At 46.2% G+C, this 18,278-nt stretch overlaps 1 protein-coding gene across 4 annotated transcripts in view; it reads left to right on the top strand.

Annotated features, from left to right (window-relative positions):
* LOC139273207 (uncharacterized) overlaps window positions 1–18,278 on the top strand; it is a 234,970-nt gene that overhangs the window by 88,821 nt on the left and 127,871 nt on the right. For all 4 annotated transcript variants that reach the window (XM_070889796.1, XM_070889799.1, XM_070889798.1 and 1 more), the window contains exons 9-10: window positions 338–507; window positions 13,247–13,471. In XM_070889796.1, coding sequence (XP_070745897.1) covers window positions 338–507; window positions 13,247–13,471 — 395 coding nt within the window. The remainder of the gene's footprint in view (window positions 1–337; window positions 508–13,246; window positions 13,472–18,278) is intronic.

An 18,278-nucleotide genomic window follows, 5' to 3' on the forward strand; every position in this document is an offset into this window, starting at 1 on the left:
GAAGAAAATTACAGGGCTATGAGGAAAGAGCGGGGGAATAGGATTAACTGGATAGTTCAACCAAAGAGCAGGCACATGCATGATGAGCTGAATGGCCTCCTTCTGTGTTGTACCATTCTATGATTCCTCTAGAAGTGTATTGAGAAGACACTGGGATTTTAAAGAGGCCCTTTCGAGAGGGGTTCTGGAGAATGCTGCAGCTCATAGTTGTAGCACACTTTGGCCTGCTGTACTAATTATTTCCTAAATGCAGATTTTCTGATTAGATATGGTTAGTTTAAGAAATATAGCTCTGCTTCCATTTATATATTTTGACTATTTTCTAATATATGACCAGTGCCGTACTATGAGGATGGACAATCACCTCTGGATGCCCTACATGTGGCAGCAGTGAACTATGCTTTGGCTATAAAATTGAAACCCAAGGACCCTGAGCTGCATTTCCATCTAGGTGTGCTGCTGGAGGAACACTACTATGCGGCTGTGATATATGGAGTCGTGGAAAAGGTAAGGCAGCTGTAACATGGTCATTCCGTGCAAACCCAATTGTTGCAGGTTTGAACAGGAAGCCAACTTGTCACAATATTTTAAATCCTATTATTCAGCATAAAACATAGAAACATAGAAACATAGAAACATAGAAAATAGGTGCAGGAGTAGGCCATTCGGCCCTTCTAGCCTGCACCGCCATTCAATGAGTTCATGGCTGAACATTCAACTTCAGTACCCCATTCCTGCTTTCTCGCCATACCCCTTGATCCCCCTAGTAGTAAGGACCTCATCTGACTCCTTTTTGAATATATTTAGTGAATTGTCCTCAACAACTTTCTGTGGTAGAGAATTCCACAGGTTCACCACTCTCTGGGTGAAGAAGTTCCTCCGCATCTCGGTCCTAAATGGCTTACCCCTTATCCTTAGACTGTGACCTCTGGTTCTGGACTTCCCCAACATTGGGAACATTCTTCCTGCATCTAACCTGTCTAACCCCGTCAGAATTTTAAATGTTTCTATGAGGTCCCCTCTCATTCTTCTGAACTCCAGTGAATACAAGCCCAGTTGATCCAGTCTTTCTTGATAGGTCAGTCCCGCCATCCCGGGAATCAGTCTGGTGAACCTTCGCTGCACTCCCTCAATAGCAAGAATGTCCTTCCTCAGGTTAGGAGACCAAAACTGTACACAATACTCCAGGTGTGGCCTCACCAATGCCCTGTACAACTGTAGCAACACCTCCCTGCCCCTGTACTCAAATCCCCTCGCTATGAAGGCCAACATGCCATTTGCTTTCTTAACCGCCTGCTGCACCTGCATGCCAACCTTCAATGACTGATGTACCATGACACCCAGGTCTCTTTGCACCTCCCCTTTTCCTAATCTGTCACCATTCAGATAATAGTCTGTCTCTCTGTTTTTACCACCAAAGTGGATAACCTCACATTTATCCACATTATACTTCATCTGCCATGCATTTGCCCACTCACCTAACCTATCCAAGTCGCTCTGCAGCCTCACAGCATCTTCCTCGCAGCTCACACTGCCACCCAACTTAGTGTCATCCGCAAATTTGGAGATACTACATTTAATCCCCTCATCTAAATCATTAATGTACAGTGTAAACATTGAGGATGCAACTTTTCCACTTCTTTAGGGCTTTACTATTTCCCAAGATGTTGGAACTCTATATAAAGGTATTGAAGGAAAAGATGACTATTATTGACTGCTATCAAAAAGGTTCTTATGCAGAGAGTTCCTCCACAACAGTTTAAAAGCAATGGACTTTCATTTGGGAGAGGTATTTGTTTACAGGGTTCCTCCAGTAAAGGCTTCAGCTTCATCCCCTTACGCCCCACCTCAATTAATTTCGAGCTCAACACGACTCTGAGATCCTGTTGCCTTTGCATTGTGCCCACTTCTTTGGCCAGGAGTCTTCCCCCTGCACAGCTGACCCTTTCTCCCATCTTCAGAATTCACGTTCCACCTGAACCCCTCCCTCTGACCTCTTACGCTCTCTAATTCTTTTCATTGGGAACTGCTGACATGACATCGGCTGTCTCAATATCTGTGCTCCCTTCACTCACTGTAACTTAGCTCTCTCTGCACTTGCAGCATTGTGTTCTCTCAGATCCAACCCTAATGTTGTTGTTGTTTGGCGAACTGACCTCTGCCTTGCGGAGACTGAATGCCAACTCTCTGACATCTCCTCCTACCTCTCCCTGGACTATGACCCCACCACCGAACATCAAACCATCATTTTCAAGACCATCACTAACCTCATCTCCTCTGGAGATCTTCCCTCCACAGCCTCCAACCTCATTGTTCCCCAACCCCGCACTGCCCGCTTCTACCTCCTTCCCAAGATCCACATACAAGACTGCCCTGGCAGACCCATCATTTCATTCTGTTCTTGCCCCACGGAACTGGTTTCTTCGAAGTTCGACTACTTTTCCTCCCCTTGTCCAGTCCCTTTTCACGTACATCCGGGACTCTTCTGGTGCCCTCCGCCACTTTAACAGTTTCTAGTTTCCTGGCCCTAACTGTCTCCTTTTCATCACGGATGTCCAATCCTCATAAACCTCTGTCCCCCACCAGGATGGCATGAGGGCACTCCACTTCTTTCTTGAACAGAGGCCCAACCAGTCCCTGTTATGTCCTGCATAAAGAGTCAGACTAGATACTGCAAGCTCAAAGTAAGGTGTAACCGTAGTCCTTTATTACAGATCTCAGAGAGCCTCTCCAGCCTGTGAGGCCTCCTTATATATAGGTGCTCCCAAGGGATTGGGAGATCCCTTGGAACTCCAGGGGATAAGCCCTCTGGTGGTTAGACACGATATTTACAGGTTTACAGACATAACAACACTACCCCCAAAGTCAATAGTGTAACTATTTACAATGTGAGTCGATCTGGGATCTTCCTTTCCCTGGTTGATTGTCTCGGTGCAAAAGCTGGTGTTGGTGAGTCATTTGTTGGACCTTCGCTGGGCTGATGCACAGCTGGCTTTGCTGGGCTGCTAGGGGTGGTGAGTCTTGCTGGGCTGCTGCGGGTGATGGATTCTGCTTCGTGGTCAACCGCTGGGTCGGTTGCCACTTGTGTGTGTGTTGGAGGGTCGAAAAAGGTAGAGTCTATTGTGGATTGTTCTGGATAGTCCGTAAATCTGAGTTTGGTTTGGTCCAAGTGTTTCCTGCAGGTGAGTCCATTTGAGAGTTTGACCCCTCTTTGGCCAAAACAGTGCCAGCAAGCCACTTGGGACCTTGTCCATAGTTCTACACAAATACAGGATCATTTATCTCAATTTCGCGTGACACATTTGCGCGATCATGATATGTATTCTGTTGAAGCTGCCTGCTCTCTACCTGTTCGTGTAGATCAGGGTGGACTAACGAGAGCCTTGTCTTAAGTGCCCTTTTCATGAGCAGTTCAGCGGGAAGAACCCCAGTGAGCGAGTGCGGTCTTGTGCGGTAAATAAGCAGGACTCGGGATAAGCGAGTCTGCAGTGAGCCTTCAATTACCCTTTTTAAGCTCTGCTTGATTGTTTGAACTGCTCGTTCTGCCTGACCGTTGGACGCTGGTTTAAATGGGACAGAAGTGACATGGTTGATACCATTACGGGTCATGAACTCCTTGAATTCGGCACTGGTAAAGCACGGCCCATTGTCACTTACAAGGACATCAGGCAGGCCGTGCGTGACAAACATGGCCCGTAGGCTTTCAATGGTGGCAGCGGATGTGCTTGCTGACATTATCACACATTCAATCCATTTGGAGTACGCATCTACATCCACGAAAAACATTTTTCCCAAGAATGGGCCTGCATAGTCGACATGAACCCTAGATCACAGTTTGGAGGGCCAGGACCATAAACTTAGTGGCGCCTCCCTGGGTGCATTGCTTAACTGGGAACATGTATTACATTTGTGCACGCAGGACTCTAAGTCTGCATCGATACCGGGCCACCACACTTGGGATCTGGCTATTGCTTTCATCATTACGATGCCTGGGTGGGTGCTGTGGGGATCACTAATGAAGGTGACCCTGCCCTTTTTAGGCACTACTACCCGATTGCCCCATAGGAGGCAGTCTGCCTGTATAGACATTTCATCTTTGCGCCACTGGTACGGCTTTATTTCTTCCTGCATCTCTAACAGGACACAGTCCAATTTCCGTGGAGCACACAGTTTTTTACTAAGGACAGTAAGGGGTCCTGGCTCGTCCAGGTTCTAATCTGTCGGGCGGTGACGGCTGATTGCTCACTCTCGAATGCTTCCATTACCATAACTAAATCTGCGGGCTGAGCCATCTCCACTCCTGTGGTAGGCAATGGCAGCCTACTGAGAGCATCGGCACAGTTTTCTGTGCCTGGCCTGTGGCGGCTGGCGTAGTTGTATGCGGACAATGTGAGCGCCCATCTTTCGATGCGGGCCGATGCATTCGTAATTTATCCCCTTACTTTCAGAAAAGAGGGATATAAGCGACTTATGGTCAGTTTCCAATTCAAATTTGAGCCCGAACAGATATTGGTGCATTTTCTTTAACCCGTAAACACACGCTAACGCTTCTTTTTCGACCATACTGTAGGCCCTCTCAGCCTTAGACAGACTTCTGGATACATAAGCAACCGGTTGCAATTTCCCAAATTCATTAGCTTGTTGCAATACACACCTGACCCCGTATGATGACGCATCACATGCTAGTACCAAATGCTTTAATGGATCGTACAACACAAGCAATTTATTTGAACATAACCGGTTCCTAGCTTTCTCAAAGGCATTTTCTTGGCTTTTACCCCATACCCTTTCATCTCCTTTATGCAGTAAAGAGTGCAGTGGTTCTAACAATGTGCTAAGCCCCGGTAAGAAGTTACCAAAATAGTTCAGGAGTCCTAGAAATGACCGCAGCTCCGTCATGTTCTGTGGTTTTGGTGCATTCTTGATTGACTCCGTCTTCGAATCAGTGCTGTCCACCGTGATTCTTCTCCCAAGGAACTCCACTTCAGGCGCCAGGAAAACGCACTTCAAGCATTTTAGCCTGAACCCCACATGATTAAGCCGAATAAGAACCTCCTCCAGGATCTGCAGGCGTTCGACGGTGTCCCGACCTGTAACCAAGATGTCGTCCTGGAAGACCACGGTGCGCGGGACCGACTTCAGCAAGCTTTCCATGTTCCTCTGGAATATCGTTCCCGGCCGATCGAATCCCAAATGAGCATCTGTTGTAAATGAAGAGACTTTGTGCATGTTGATGCAGGTGAGGCCTGTCGATGATTCTTCCAGCTCCTGTGTCATGTAGGCCGAGGTCAGGTCCAGCTTCATGAACATTTTCCCTCCTGTCAGCGTTGCAAATAGGTCATCTGCCTTTGGTAGCGGGTATTGATCCTGCGGTGAGAATCAATTGATAGTTACTTTGTAATCACCACAGATTCTGACGGTGCCATCTCCCTTGAGGACTGAAACAATCGGACTGGCCCACTCATTGAATTCAATCGGTGAAATGATGCTCTCTTGTTGCAGCCTGTCCAGCTCAATCTCCACCCTCTCTCATCCTGTAAGGTACCGCCCTCACCTTGTGATGGATGGATCGCGCCCCTGGAATCAAATGGATCTGCACTTTTTCCCCTTGGAACTTCCCGATGCCTAGTTCGAACAGCGAGGGGAACTTGCTTAGGACCTGGACACATGAGGTGTCGTCTATGGACGAAAGTGCTCTGACGTCGTCCCAGTTCCAGAGTATCTTTCCCAGCCAGCTCCTGCCGAACTGCGTGGGGCCATCGCCCGGTGGTAACTTGTGCACCGCTCAATCGTAGGAGACCTTTACGGTAGCACTGCCAATTACGGGAATCAATTCCTTTGTCTACGTTCTCAGTTTAATACGAATGGGAATCAGGACTGGCCTTGAAGTCTTGCTGCACCACAATTTGTCGAAAGTCTTTTTGCTCATTATGGACTCGCTTGCGCCCGCGTCCAGTTCCATGGACAACCGGGAGTCCGTTTAATTCAACCTTCAGCATTATCGGGGAACACTTTGTGGTAAATGTATGTACCCCATATACCTCTGCCTCCTTGGTCTGAGGCTCTGGTTCGTCATGATCCACCATAGATCTGTTCTCCTCTGCAACATGGTGGCTTGCAGGATTAGCAGAGTCTGCAACTCGCCTGCACATATGTTGGAGGTGTCCCTTGCAAACGTATCCTTTGAAGTGACATGAATGGAAATGATGATCACCCCCACAGCGCCAACAAGGTGTTAATGGCCTTGTATTCACCACCCTTGATGGTGGACTCTGAGTCATCTGCGGACGTGCAGTTGCAGGCGTGTTGGTCCTGCCAAGTACGTTTCGATTCAAAAACAACGTTACTTTGTTCCCAGTACTTGCAGCAGCACCAGTGTGCTGAGAAATTTGCTTGGTATTGTCACTGGTGGCGATAAACGCCTGGGCTATGGCTTTACTCAAGGTTGGGGTCTCTACAGTCAAAAGTTTGCGAAGTATAACTTCATGTCCAATGCCAAGTACAAAGAAGTCCCTGAGCATGTGCTCCAAGTGTCCTTCAAATTCGCAATGTCCTGCAAGATGCCTTAGCTCGGCCTTCAGACCTCTTGTACGTGTGGAACCGGTACCTCGCCATCAGAACGCTTTCCTTCGGGTTTAGATGCTCCCAGACCAGTGTGCACAACTCATCGTACGACTTGTCTGTGGGTTTCGCTGGAGTGAGCAGGTTTTTCATGAAGCCATATGTTGAGGAGGATCGCCCTTCATTTGACAGCGTTCGTTTCTCCTTCCAGCTCGTTGGCCACGAAGTATTAGTCGAGTCGTTCCACGAAGGTTTCCCAATCATCTCCCTCCAAAAATTTCTCCAGGATGCCCACAGTTCTCTGCATTGTCACGGTGGGGTTTGTCATCTGTATCTCGTCGCCACTTGTTATGTCTTGAATAAAGAGTCAGACTAGATACTGCAAGCTCAAAGTAAGGTGTGACCGTAGTCCTTTATTACAGATCTCAGAGTGCCTCTCCAGCCTGTGAGGCCTCCTTATATACAGGTGCTTCCAAGAGATTGTGGGATCCCTTGGGACTCCAGGGGATAAGCCCTCTGGTGGTTAGACATGGTATTTATACAGTCCCCATCCACCAGCATCCTCCTCCACCTTGTTTTCACATTGAACAACTTCTCTTTTCACTTCCTCCAAATAAAAAGTGTTGTGTCAGGGACCCGCATGGGTCCTAGCTATGCCTGCCTTTTCATGGAATATGTGGAACATTCTTTGTTCCACCCCTACTCTGGTTCCCTCGCTCACTTCTTTTTCCGATACATTGATGACTGTATCGATGCCGTTTCCTGCTCTCGTCTTGAACTGGAAAATTATTCCAATTTCCACCCTTCCCTTGCCTTTACATTGTCCATCTCCGACTCTTCCCTTCCCTTCCTCGACTTCTCTGTCTCCATTTCTGGGGATAGGTTTTCGACCAATATTCACCATAAGTCCACTGCCTCCCACACCTACCTTGACTACACTTCCTCCCACCTGCTTCCTGTAAAAACTCTGATCCATTCTCCGAGTTTTTCCATCTGTGCGCATCTGTTCTGGTGATTCCATTTTCCACACCAGTGCTTCCACGATGTGTTCCTTTTTCCTCAAGCGAGGATTCCCCTCTACCATGGTCGACTGTGTCTGTTCCATTTCCTGCACTTCTGCCCTCACCCCTTCCTCTCCCTCCCAGAACCATGATAGGGTTCCCCTTGTCCTCACCTTCCACCCTATTAGGCCTCTACATTCAATGGATCATCCTTCGCTATTTCCACCATCTCCGGCGTGATCCCATCACCAAACACACCTTCCGCTCTCCTCCCCTTTCAGCATTCCAAAGGGACTCCCTGGTCCAGTCCTCACTCACCCCCAGCACCTCTTCCCCTTCCCACGGCACCTTCCTGTGCAGGCGCAGGAGTCAATACCTGCACTTTTACCCTTTCCCTTCTGTTATGTATGCAATAAAGGTTCAAACTAAGTACTGTTTAACTAAGCAAGGTACGACCTTGCCTGTGCTTTATTTAGTCCCAAAGTACCTGACTCTCAAAATGGCTGGCCTTTTATACCAGAGCAGCCTCATGTGCGTGCTGCTCAGTGGTCTCCAACAATGACACCATCTGGTGGCTACAAACAGCATGTACATACATGACAATACTCCTCTGAGATCTTATCACAGCCTTTCACAGGTTGAGATGGTCCGGTGCTTTACGCTCTCGGGTTGACTGTCTCAGTTCAATTCCGGCCTTGGGTGAGTGTGCGGAATCTGTTGTGGCTGGTGGCTGGATGGCTGACTTGTTGGGGGTGGCAGTGGCCATGTCAGGAATTGCAAGTCCATTTTTATTGAACAAGTCTGATGGAGATTCCAGGTTCACTGATGACCCTTGAGTTCACTGAAGGCTGCTGATAAGTTGATTGGTCGTCGATGATTTCTTCGTCAGACTGCTCTGGTTCATCTGTGTGCCTCAGCTTTGTTTGATCCATGTGTTTCCTGCAAGTTTGTCCATTCTTGAGCTTAATAACAAATACTCTGTTGCCCTCCTTGGCCATGACCATACCAGCGATCCATTTGGGACCCTGACCATAATTCAACATATATACAGGATCATTAACAGAAATCTCGCGTGACACAGTTGCACGATCGTGGTACCCTTGTTGACTCTGTCTTTTGTATTCAACATGATTACTTAAATCCGGGTGTACAAGAGATAATTTGGTCTTAAGACCTCTTTTCATCATGAGTTCAGCAGGCGAGACCCCTGTGAGTGTGTGGGGTCTTGTCCTGTAACTCAGCAGTATGCAAGACAAGCGGGTCTGCAGTGATCCTTGGCTTACTCTCCTCATGCTTCGCTTGATCATTTGTACTGCACATTCTGCTTGCCCGTTGGACGCAGGCTTGAACGGTGCTGACCTTACAAGTTTTATGTTGTTAAGTATTACAAACTCCCGAAACTCCTGACTGGTGAAGCATGACCTATTGTCGCTCACCACTATGTCAGGCAGACCATGTGTCGTGAACATGACATTGAGATTCTCTATAGTTGCCATGGACGTACTGGATGACATGATTATGCATTCTATCCACTTCAAATAAGCATCCACCACCACTAAAAACATCTTGCCCAGGAAGGGACCTGCAAAATCTACATGGATCCTGGACTAAGGTTTGGATGGCCATGACCACAGACTCAGCGATGATTCCACTGGTGCTTTGCTGAGCTGCATGCAGGTGTTGCACTGATGCACACATGCTTCCTGCTCAGAATCAATTCCTGCCCACTAGACGTGGAACCTGGCGATGGCCTTCATCATCACTATACCAGGATGTGTGCTGTGTAACTCACGCACAAACTTCTCTCTCCCTTTCTTAGGCATTACAACTCAATTGCCCCACAATATGCAATCTGCTTGAATAGTTCGTCCTTGCGGCGAATGTGCAGTTTGGCCTCCTCACACATTTGCTTAGATATGGCAGACCAATTCCCTTTGAGGATGCAACCCTTTACCACTGATAATATCGGGTCCTGGCTGGTCCAGGTCTTAACTTGTTGAGCCATGACAGGGGTACCTTCACTCTCAAAAGCATCCATGATTAACATTAAATCTGCTGGTTGTGGCATTTCCACCTACGGTGTGGACAATGGCAGCTGACTCAAAGCATCAGCACAATTCTCTGTGCCAGGTCTGTGGTGAATGACATAATCATAGGCAGATAATGTCAGCGCCCACCTTTGGATGCGGGGTGAAGCGTTGTTATTGATACCTTTGCTCTCGGAAAACAACTAAATGAGTGGCTTGTGATCGGTCTCTAATTCGAACCTCAGACTGAACAGGTATTGATGCATCTTTTTAACACCGTACACACACTCTAAAGCTTCTTTTTCTACCATACTGTAGGCTCTTTCTGCTTTAGACAAACTTTTGGATGCACACGCGACAGGTTGAAGTTTCCCCGACTCACTGGTTTGTTGTAACACGCAATATGACGATGCGTCACAGGCCAAAACTAAACGTTTACATGAGTCATAATGTACCAGCAGCTTGTTCGAGCAAAGCAGATTGGTGGCTTTCTCGAAAGCTCTGTCTTGCAATGCACCCCATACCCAGTTGTTGCCTTTCCTCAATAGCGTGCAGTGGTTCAAGTAAGGTGCTCAATTTAGGTAGGAAGTTACCAAAGTAGTTGAGTAGACCCAGGAACGAACGCAGCTCCGTCATGTTCTACAGCTTGGGTGCATTCTTGATGGCTTTGGTTTTCACGTCAGTAGGTCTGATACCATCAGTGGCAATTTTCCTCCCGAGGAATTCGACCTCCGGAGCCATGAAGACGCACTTCAAGCGTTTACGTCTGAATCCCACTCTGTCCAAACGCAGTAGAACCTCTTCCAGGTTGTTCAGCTGTTCCTTGGAGTCACGACCGGTGATCAGGATGTCATCTTGGAACACGACGATTCTGGGAAAGGACTTCAGTAGACTTTCCATATTCCTCTGGAATATTGCTGCAGCCGAGCGAATTCCAAACGGGCACCTGTGATAAATAAACAGTTCTGTGTGCGTGTTAATGCACGTAAGTCTCTTCGACATCTCGACCAATTCCTGCGTCATATAGGCCGACATCAAGTCCAGTTTTGTGAACGACTTCCCTCCAGCTAGCGTCGCAAACCTTCAGTAACGGGTACTGATCTTGTTTTGAAACCCTGTTTATCATAGCCTTGTAGTCTCCACAGATTCTGACTGTGCCATCACTTTTTAGCACAGGAACAATGGGGCTGGTCCATTCATTAAATTCGACCGGTGATATGATCCCTTCATGCTGGAGTCTGTCCAGTTCAATTTCAACCTTCTCCCTCATCATATACGGCACTGCCCGAGCTTTATGATGAACAGGTCTTGCATCTGAGTCCACGTGGAGCTGTACCTTGGCTCCCGTGAAGTTGCCGATACCCGGTTTGAACAGCGAGGGGAACTTGCTCAGTACTTGGGCACATGTATCTTCCTCCGACGACAATGCCTTTATGTCATTCCAGTCGCATCTGATTTTCTCCAACCAGCCCCTGCCGAGCAGCATTGGGCCATTGCCTGGAACAATCCATAGCAATAACTCGTGAACCATACCGTTATGCGACACATTCATTTGTGCACTTCCAATCACCTTTATCAGTTCTTTAGTGTATGTGCACAGCTTGGCACTAACAGGGCTCAGCCTGAGCCTCACAGTCTTAGTATCCCATAGCTTATTAAATGCCCTCTCGTTCATGATCGATTGACTCGCCCCTGTGTCCAGTTCCATCGATACCGGTATCCCGTTAAACTTCACATTAATCAAAATTGGTTTACTCTTGGTTATGAAAGAATACAGTCCATACACTTCCTCCTCTGGCACCTCGAATTGCGTATCCGGATCCACGATAGTCTGACTCTCATCCTCCACATGGTGTGTCGCAGCTCGCTTGCTCATCTGCGGACACTTGCGCTGGAGATGCCCCACTCTCAGACAGCCTTTGCAACTATATTGCTTAAATCCGCACTGCTGGTGCCGATGATTTCCCCCACAATGCCAACACGGAGAAGTCGGATACATTCCCGCTGGCGGACTTTGGGCAGCCACAGGTTTCGCGAACGCAGCCGGTTAGGCCCTGCCGTGTGCCACTCTGCCGAACGCCAAATCAATCGCATTTACAATACTTGCCGAGGTTCGGTTCTTCACCGACATTTGCTTTAAACTCCTGTCCATCAACATACATGATCGAGCAATCTGGATGGCCCTTTTTAAATCCAATTCTTCCACCGCCAGAAGTTTGCGCAGGATCACCTCGTGGTTGATACCGATAACAAAGTCGTCCCGCAGCATGTCTGCCAACACCGTCCTGAACTTGCACGGTCCCGCTAAACGTCTCAGGTCGGCAACGAATTCCGCCGTGCTCTGGCCCTCCGATCGAACATATGTATAAAACTTGTATCTCGAGATGATGATGCCGTCGTCTGACTTGAGGTGCTCCCGTACCAATGTACACCATTCCTTGTACGTTTTCTCTGTTGGATCACTAGGCATGAGTAGATTCTTTATCAGACCATAGATCTTTGAACCGCACATAGTGAGGAAGTCGGCCCGGCGCCAATCTGCTTCATCGACCCCCTTCATTTTGTTGGCCACAAAATACTGCTTCAAATGGCTCACGAAGTCTGCCCAATCTTCTCCCTCCACGAATCGCTCTAAAAATCCAATCGTGCTCATTTTGCAAACAAAGGTTCTTTTATTCTCGTCGCCAAATGTTATGTATGCAATAAAGGTTCAAACTGAGTACTGTTTAACTAAGCAAGGTACGACCTTGCCTGTGCTTTATTTAGTCCCAAAGTGCCTGACTCTTAAAATGGCTGGCCTTTTATACCCGAACAGCACCATGTGCGTGCTGCTCAGTGGCCTCCAACAATGACACCATCTGGTGACTATAAACAGCATGTACATACATGACACCTTCCCACCGTTTAGAGCCCTAAACACTCCTTCCAGGTGAAACAGCAATTTACTTGAACGTCTTTCAATTTACTATACTTTATTTATTGCTCACAATGCGATCTCCTAAACATTGGGGAGACGAAATGCAGATTGGGTGACTATTTTGCGGAACACCACCATTTAGTCCGCAAGTGTGACCCTGAGCTTCCAGTCGCCTGTCACTTTAATTCTCTGCTCCCCTCCCACTCTCGCTCTGACCACTCTGCCTTCGGCCTCCTACACTGTTCCAGTGAAGCTCAATATAAGCTCAATGAACAGCACCTCATCTTTCGATTAGGCACTTTACAGCCTTTCGAACTGAACATCGTGTTCAACAATTTCAAGCCATAACCTCTGTCCCCATTTTTTCGGATGGCAGCGCCATCACTAAGACCGTTGCATTTGATCCAAATGATACTGGATAAATGATAGTTATGCTGTCGATTTTCTTACCTGAAGTGAACCATAACTGGCTCTTGTAATGCAATTTAGCTCATTGCTCATGGCAACATCAATTCGTACTTTTAACTTTTAATTACGTAGATAAATTCTGTGTCATTTCTAAAACACCTGTCATTTGCCAGCATTATAAAGATTTCAATCTCACCTATGCTAATAAAACATGTTCTGATAGCAGTTTTCATGAACATTTTACTAGTTGTTCTGAAGTGTTATTATTTATGCTAGCATGGAGAATGCAGCTATTATATTTCAACATAAGAATGATTTCAATCTACCCTCAGATTGAAGACGTGGGTACAGAAAAGCTCAGTTCAGCTGCATTCGCCCGTAGAAATGATGAGATCTCGACAATTTGTAGGCTTCATGGCATAAAAGGGGAGGCCACACCAACAGAACAATTGAAGGCATTGGACATGGAATTCCACCAACTAAAGGAACGAGGACAGTCTGTAAAAGCTGACTACACACAGACACTTTATAAATGGAAAGCCCAGCAAATAGGGAAGGTATGAATCTATATAATATTGTATTTTCAAAGAATACAAAAGCAGATTGATAGAAATTGAACTTCATTTAACACATTTTCTTCTAATGCATGACATCAAGGGGTAGACTGTGACTATGGTAAACTATCCCTTCTCGACCTGTCTGGTGCCTTTGGCACGGTTGACCACACCATCCTCCTCCAACGCCCAATTTTATCCCCAATTTAATCGCTCCACCATTGACAGCCATGCTTTCAGCTGCCGAGGCCCTAAGCTCTGGAATTCCCTCCCTAAACTTCTCCGCCTCTCTATAGCTCCTCCTTTAAGTTGCTCCTTAAAACCTACTTCTTTGACCAAGCTTTAGGTCATCCCCCCATATATCTCCTTATGTGGTTCAGTGTCAAATTTTGTTTGACAATGCTCCTGTGAAGCGCCTTGGGACGTATTACTACATTAAAGGCATTATATAAATGCAATTTGTTATTGGTGTTGTAGATTTTAACTTTCACCATCAGACGGAAAACTGGGGATACCAGATCGGCCGCCCATTTTACACCACTCACTATTTTCCTTTCCAGTTTTACAATCCGTGATGAAAATCTACCCCTTAAATGTGTACTTCCTGTTTACAAGCTTTTATCCCCTGTCAGAATATTAACTCATGTTTTTTCTATCAACGCTTCACAATGAACATTTGTATGCAAATATTTATAATGACAAAACTAATGAATTATGCAATCATTTTGCTATCATAATTTGTTCATGAACCAATTGGATAATTTAGAATCGCTTATTGAAGTTTTTTATTCTCCATTTTTCGCTCAGTAAGTGACATTTCTAATGTTCAAAAAAAAACTTTAATCAAAATAAAACATTAAAAAATTACAAATTTCATAATAACATGATTAAATTTAACCATTGAATTGTTTTTGTGTTGTTTAATACCATAATTAAAGTTTTTCGTTGAAGGCTTCCGACTCTCCCAACAGCCTGGACCTGGATTTAATATTTATACAAATTCTGGGTCTATATCTAGAGCAGTTGCAGGCACAGTTACATATCCTTTCAAAGCCACAGAAAATCAAAGGGCTGTGTAGCCAGGGGGCAGTGGGGGCTGGGGAGTGGGGGGGGGGGTGGGGAAGCGGGGTGGGGGATGAGCAGAGACCTGAAATACTAGGTCCAGTTTTTTTTTCTCTGTACCTACAGGCTTTCCTCATCCTAATTTGAGTTTTTTTCAAAAAACAAATGTGCTTCTGATAGGGATGGAAATTCAGAGCTGCAGCATTTAAAATGCTGCAGCAATTTAAAGGCGAACAGTAGAAGCATAAACTAAAATGTCTCAAAGTGTAGAAGCCTCATGACTGCCAGCACCTGGAAGCCCCCCTCTCCCCCACCTCCAAACATATCCATGGTGGTCCTTTTGGTAGAAATGAGTGAATGCAGCCCTATAAGAGAGTGGGTCAAGTTGTATAGAGGGAGTTAGCAGAGGCCGCCATTGCTAACTCCACCACCCCAAAAACACTGTCACACCATGCAGGAAGTGATTCCTCACATGGGCAGCTAAGACAAGTCTAACCACTATGGTAAGTCTATTGAGCAGTCCTTTTAGGTTTTGCACCCACCCCCAAACATTTGGACCTGCTGAGCTACTTAGAAGCAGTTTTTCAAGAAGTTATAGGGCCCCAAGCTTCACTGGTTCTGTCGTTCCCCCCCCCTCCCCTTACCAAGGCTCTGCTGCCATGGCTCCTTGTTGATGCACATCTTCTATCACTCTACTGCATTCACTTACCTCCTTACTTAGCATACTCTTTTTCTCTCAACCTGGGTGCCAGAGAAACTCATTAATGCAAAGGGCAACTCCTCAAAATATTCAAGCACCATCTTATCTAACAACCACTCTGCCAACTCATTCAGCCTGTCACAAGAGCTTCTACTCATCTTAAAGGATGTTTCATTTAAAGAGACAATGCACCTGCTGCTCTCATCATCAAGCTGACGGCTGGCTGGCCAGAGACGAGGGCTATATGCTCTCCACCTGGCTCATGACTTCCTTCCACAATACCAACACTCCTGCCCAGCACTCCTATAATGAGAGCCATGCAGCCACCAGGAACATCATTGAGCAAACCATCGGAGCACCTTTGCCATTGCATCTATCATCTCGGAGTGCATGGCCATCACCCTTGTTGTGAACGCCTCCCCATCGAGGTCCTCATCTGAGTCTTGTGCGGCAGGACTCGCGCGCAAACTCCCCCTCTGGGGAGCTGACTCCCAAGCCACCCCTTCCCCTTGGCCTTGCTGCAGCCCACTCATCCCCAGGGCATCATCCAGTTCAGAACCCTCTACTAAGCTTGCATCTAATGATCGCGTAGTGCCAGGCTCTGAGGTGATGCCTGAAGGCGAGAGATGCAGAGACACGGTTGTAATTTAGAGCTCCCCCCAGTGGACTACTGCTCCAACTAGTGGACTACTGTGGTAATGAAACTGCTGATGTATATAATAAAAGCATCATGTGACAAGGTCACATGTAAAGTTCCTGTAGAGCCATCTTGTGTATTAGTAATGGCATAAAGAATATCACATTGGTGACGTAGGAAACGATAATCGGATTCCCTAGTTGAAATTTTTGTTGGTGTGTGATTCCTCCCAACCAACAGAGAGACTTGGAAAGGTTCATTGTTTTGCAGCACAGCTAAGAATCTATGGTAAATTACAAGCACACTTGGCTGAACTGTCAAAGTCCAGATTGCGGTGCCTATGGGAATAATAGGGCGCTTTGGTGAGTTCCATCGTGACCGAGAGACTTTCGGAGTGTATGTGGAAGTAATATCGTCAAAGTCCCCGATGATGAAAACCATAACCGGTTGGTTTTAGAAAGAAAACGGGCTATTTTCTTGACTGAAGCAGGCCCCGAGGTATATGAAACCCTGAAAAATGTACTTGTTCCCATCAAGCCAAAGGACATGCCACTGACTGAGATTCTAACCAAGTTAGCACAGCACTACAGTCCTGAACCCCTGGAAATTGCTGAAAGTTATCATTTTGGAATACGAGATCAATTCATTGACGAAGGTATCAGTGAGTACATTGTAGCTTTAAAAAAGCTATCCATTCACTGTTATTTTGGAAACTTTCCGGACCAAACATTGCATGAATGCTTTGTTTGTGGGATGGAAAGTGAAGCAATCAGAAGAAAGTTGTTGACAACCCCTAACTTGACTTTTGATTTAGCTTGTCAGACAGCTATGTCGATGGATATGGCCGACCAATACTCCCGAGAATTTCGCGCCATTTCCAGTCATCAGACAACCGAGGTGAATCGCCTGCAGATGAAAAGAAAAAGGTAGTTGGGCCCCAAGGCCTCAGCAACTGGCTAAGGTAACAGCGCATTGAAGTCATGCTATCGGTGCCTGGGACAACACATCGCTCAAAGCTGTCCATATGTGAAGGCCGAGTGTTTTTTCTGCAAGAAAACTGGGCATCTGGCGAAGGCATGCCAACTGAAGAGTAAACCAGTGTTCAAGGCTAGAAGAAGAAATCGTCAGAGACTACATAGCATTGAAGAGCAGCAACAGGATGAGGAGGTTCTGGAGATGCACGTCATCAGGAGCACAAAGGTATCTGACAGTGATTCGCGAAGTATTGTCATCCAAGTAGACGTTGCAGGAACCAGGATACCCATGGAAATTAACACTGGTGCATTCTTGAGTGTAGTACTGGAATCGCTATATCTCGACAAGTTGAGTGATTTTCCACTGGAGAAGTCAAAGATATGAACTCATTGAATGGCGGTGCAGGCTCGAAGGGCCGAATGGACTACTCCTGCACCTATTTTCTATGTTTCTATAGAGCTGTGAGGTAACGCAGGAGAGCAAATCCCTGTGGCAGGACGTATCACCATACAGAGAATAGAAGGACGCTAGACCAGTTTACTGCAAGCCATGTCCCGTACCATACGAGAAAGTTGAGCAAGAACTCAAAAGACTAGAAACTGAGAACATTATCTCTAAGATAGATCTAAGAAATTGGGTTACATCCATTATTGTTGTACCTAAGTCATATGGTAAGGTAAGGTTGTGCGGTGATGATAAAGTAACTGTAAACCAGGTTCTAGAGGGTAATCTACCCAATACATTGCCAAATGTAGAAGATTTGTTCACAATGCTGACAGGTGGTCAGATCTTCTCAAAGTTAGATCTCACAAATTACAACTTGAACTAGATGAGGAGTCCAAGTCATGCTTGACTATAAATACTCACCGAGGCCTATATCAATTTAATAGGCTACCATTTGGAGTGTCTTCCACCCCCGCCATATTCCAAGGGGTGTTGAAGCAGATTTTGCAAGGCATTGAAGGGGTAGTATGTTATTTAAATGACATACTCATTTCAGCACCAAACAGGAAAATCCGTGTGAATGAAGTGCTCAAATGGCTGGAGAAGCACAGAGTATGAGTGACTGCTCACAAGTGTGAGTTATTTCACAGAGCAGTCACCAGCAGAGTTGTTTTTCAAAGACATCCACGAACCAGGTTCTCGTTGTTAAACCCAAACTTGGCACAGTCAGTAGAAGAGAAAAAATTAAGACAGAAAGAGAATCTTGAAAGAGGTAGAATAAGAGAGAGAAGTGTGAAATTGAATCAGAAGGTGAGAGTGAAGAAACATCACCATAAATGGTTAAAGTGGTTACCAGGAAGAATAGTGAAGATATGTGGTCCTCGCACATATTTGGTCAAGGTGTTTGATCATGGAAAGATTAGGTTTGTTCACATTGATCATATTTTACCTACATATGTGGAAGGAGTTGAAAGTTGGAATGGTTTGATTAT

This window comes from Pristiophorus japonicus, chromosome 9 (genome assembly GCF_044704955.1).
Source record: "Pristiophorus japonicus isolate sPriJap1 chromosome 9, sPriJap1.hap1, whole genome shotgun sequence".
NCBI classification, from domain to species: Eukaryota; Metazoa; Chordata; class Chondrichthyes; family Pristiophoridae; genus Pristiophorus; species Pristiophorus japonicus.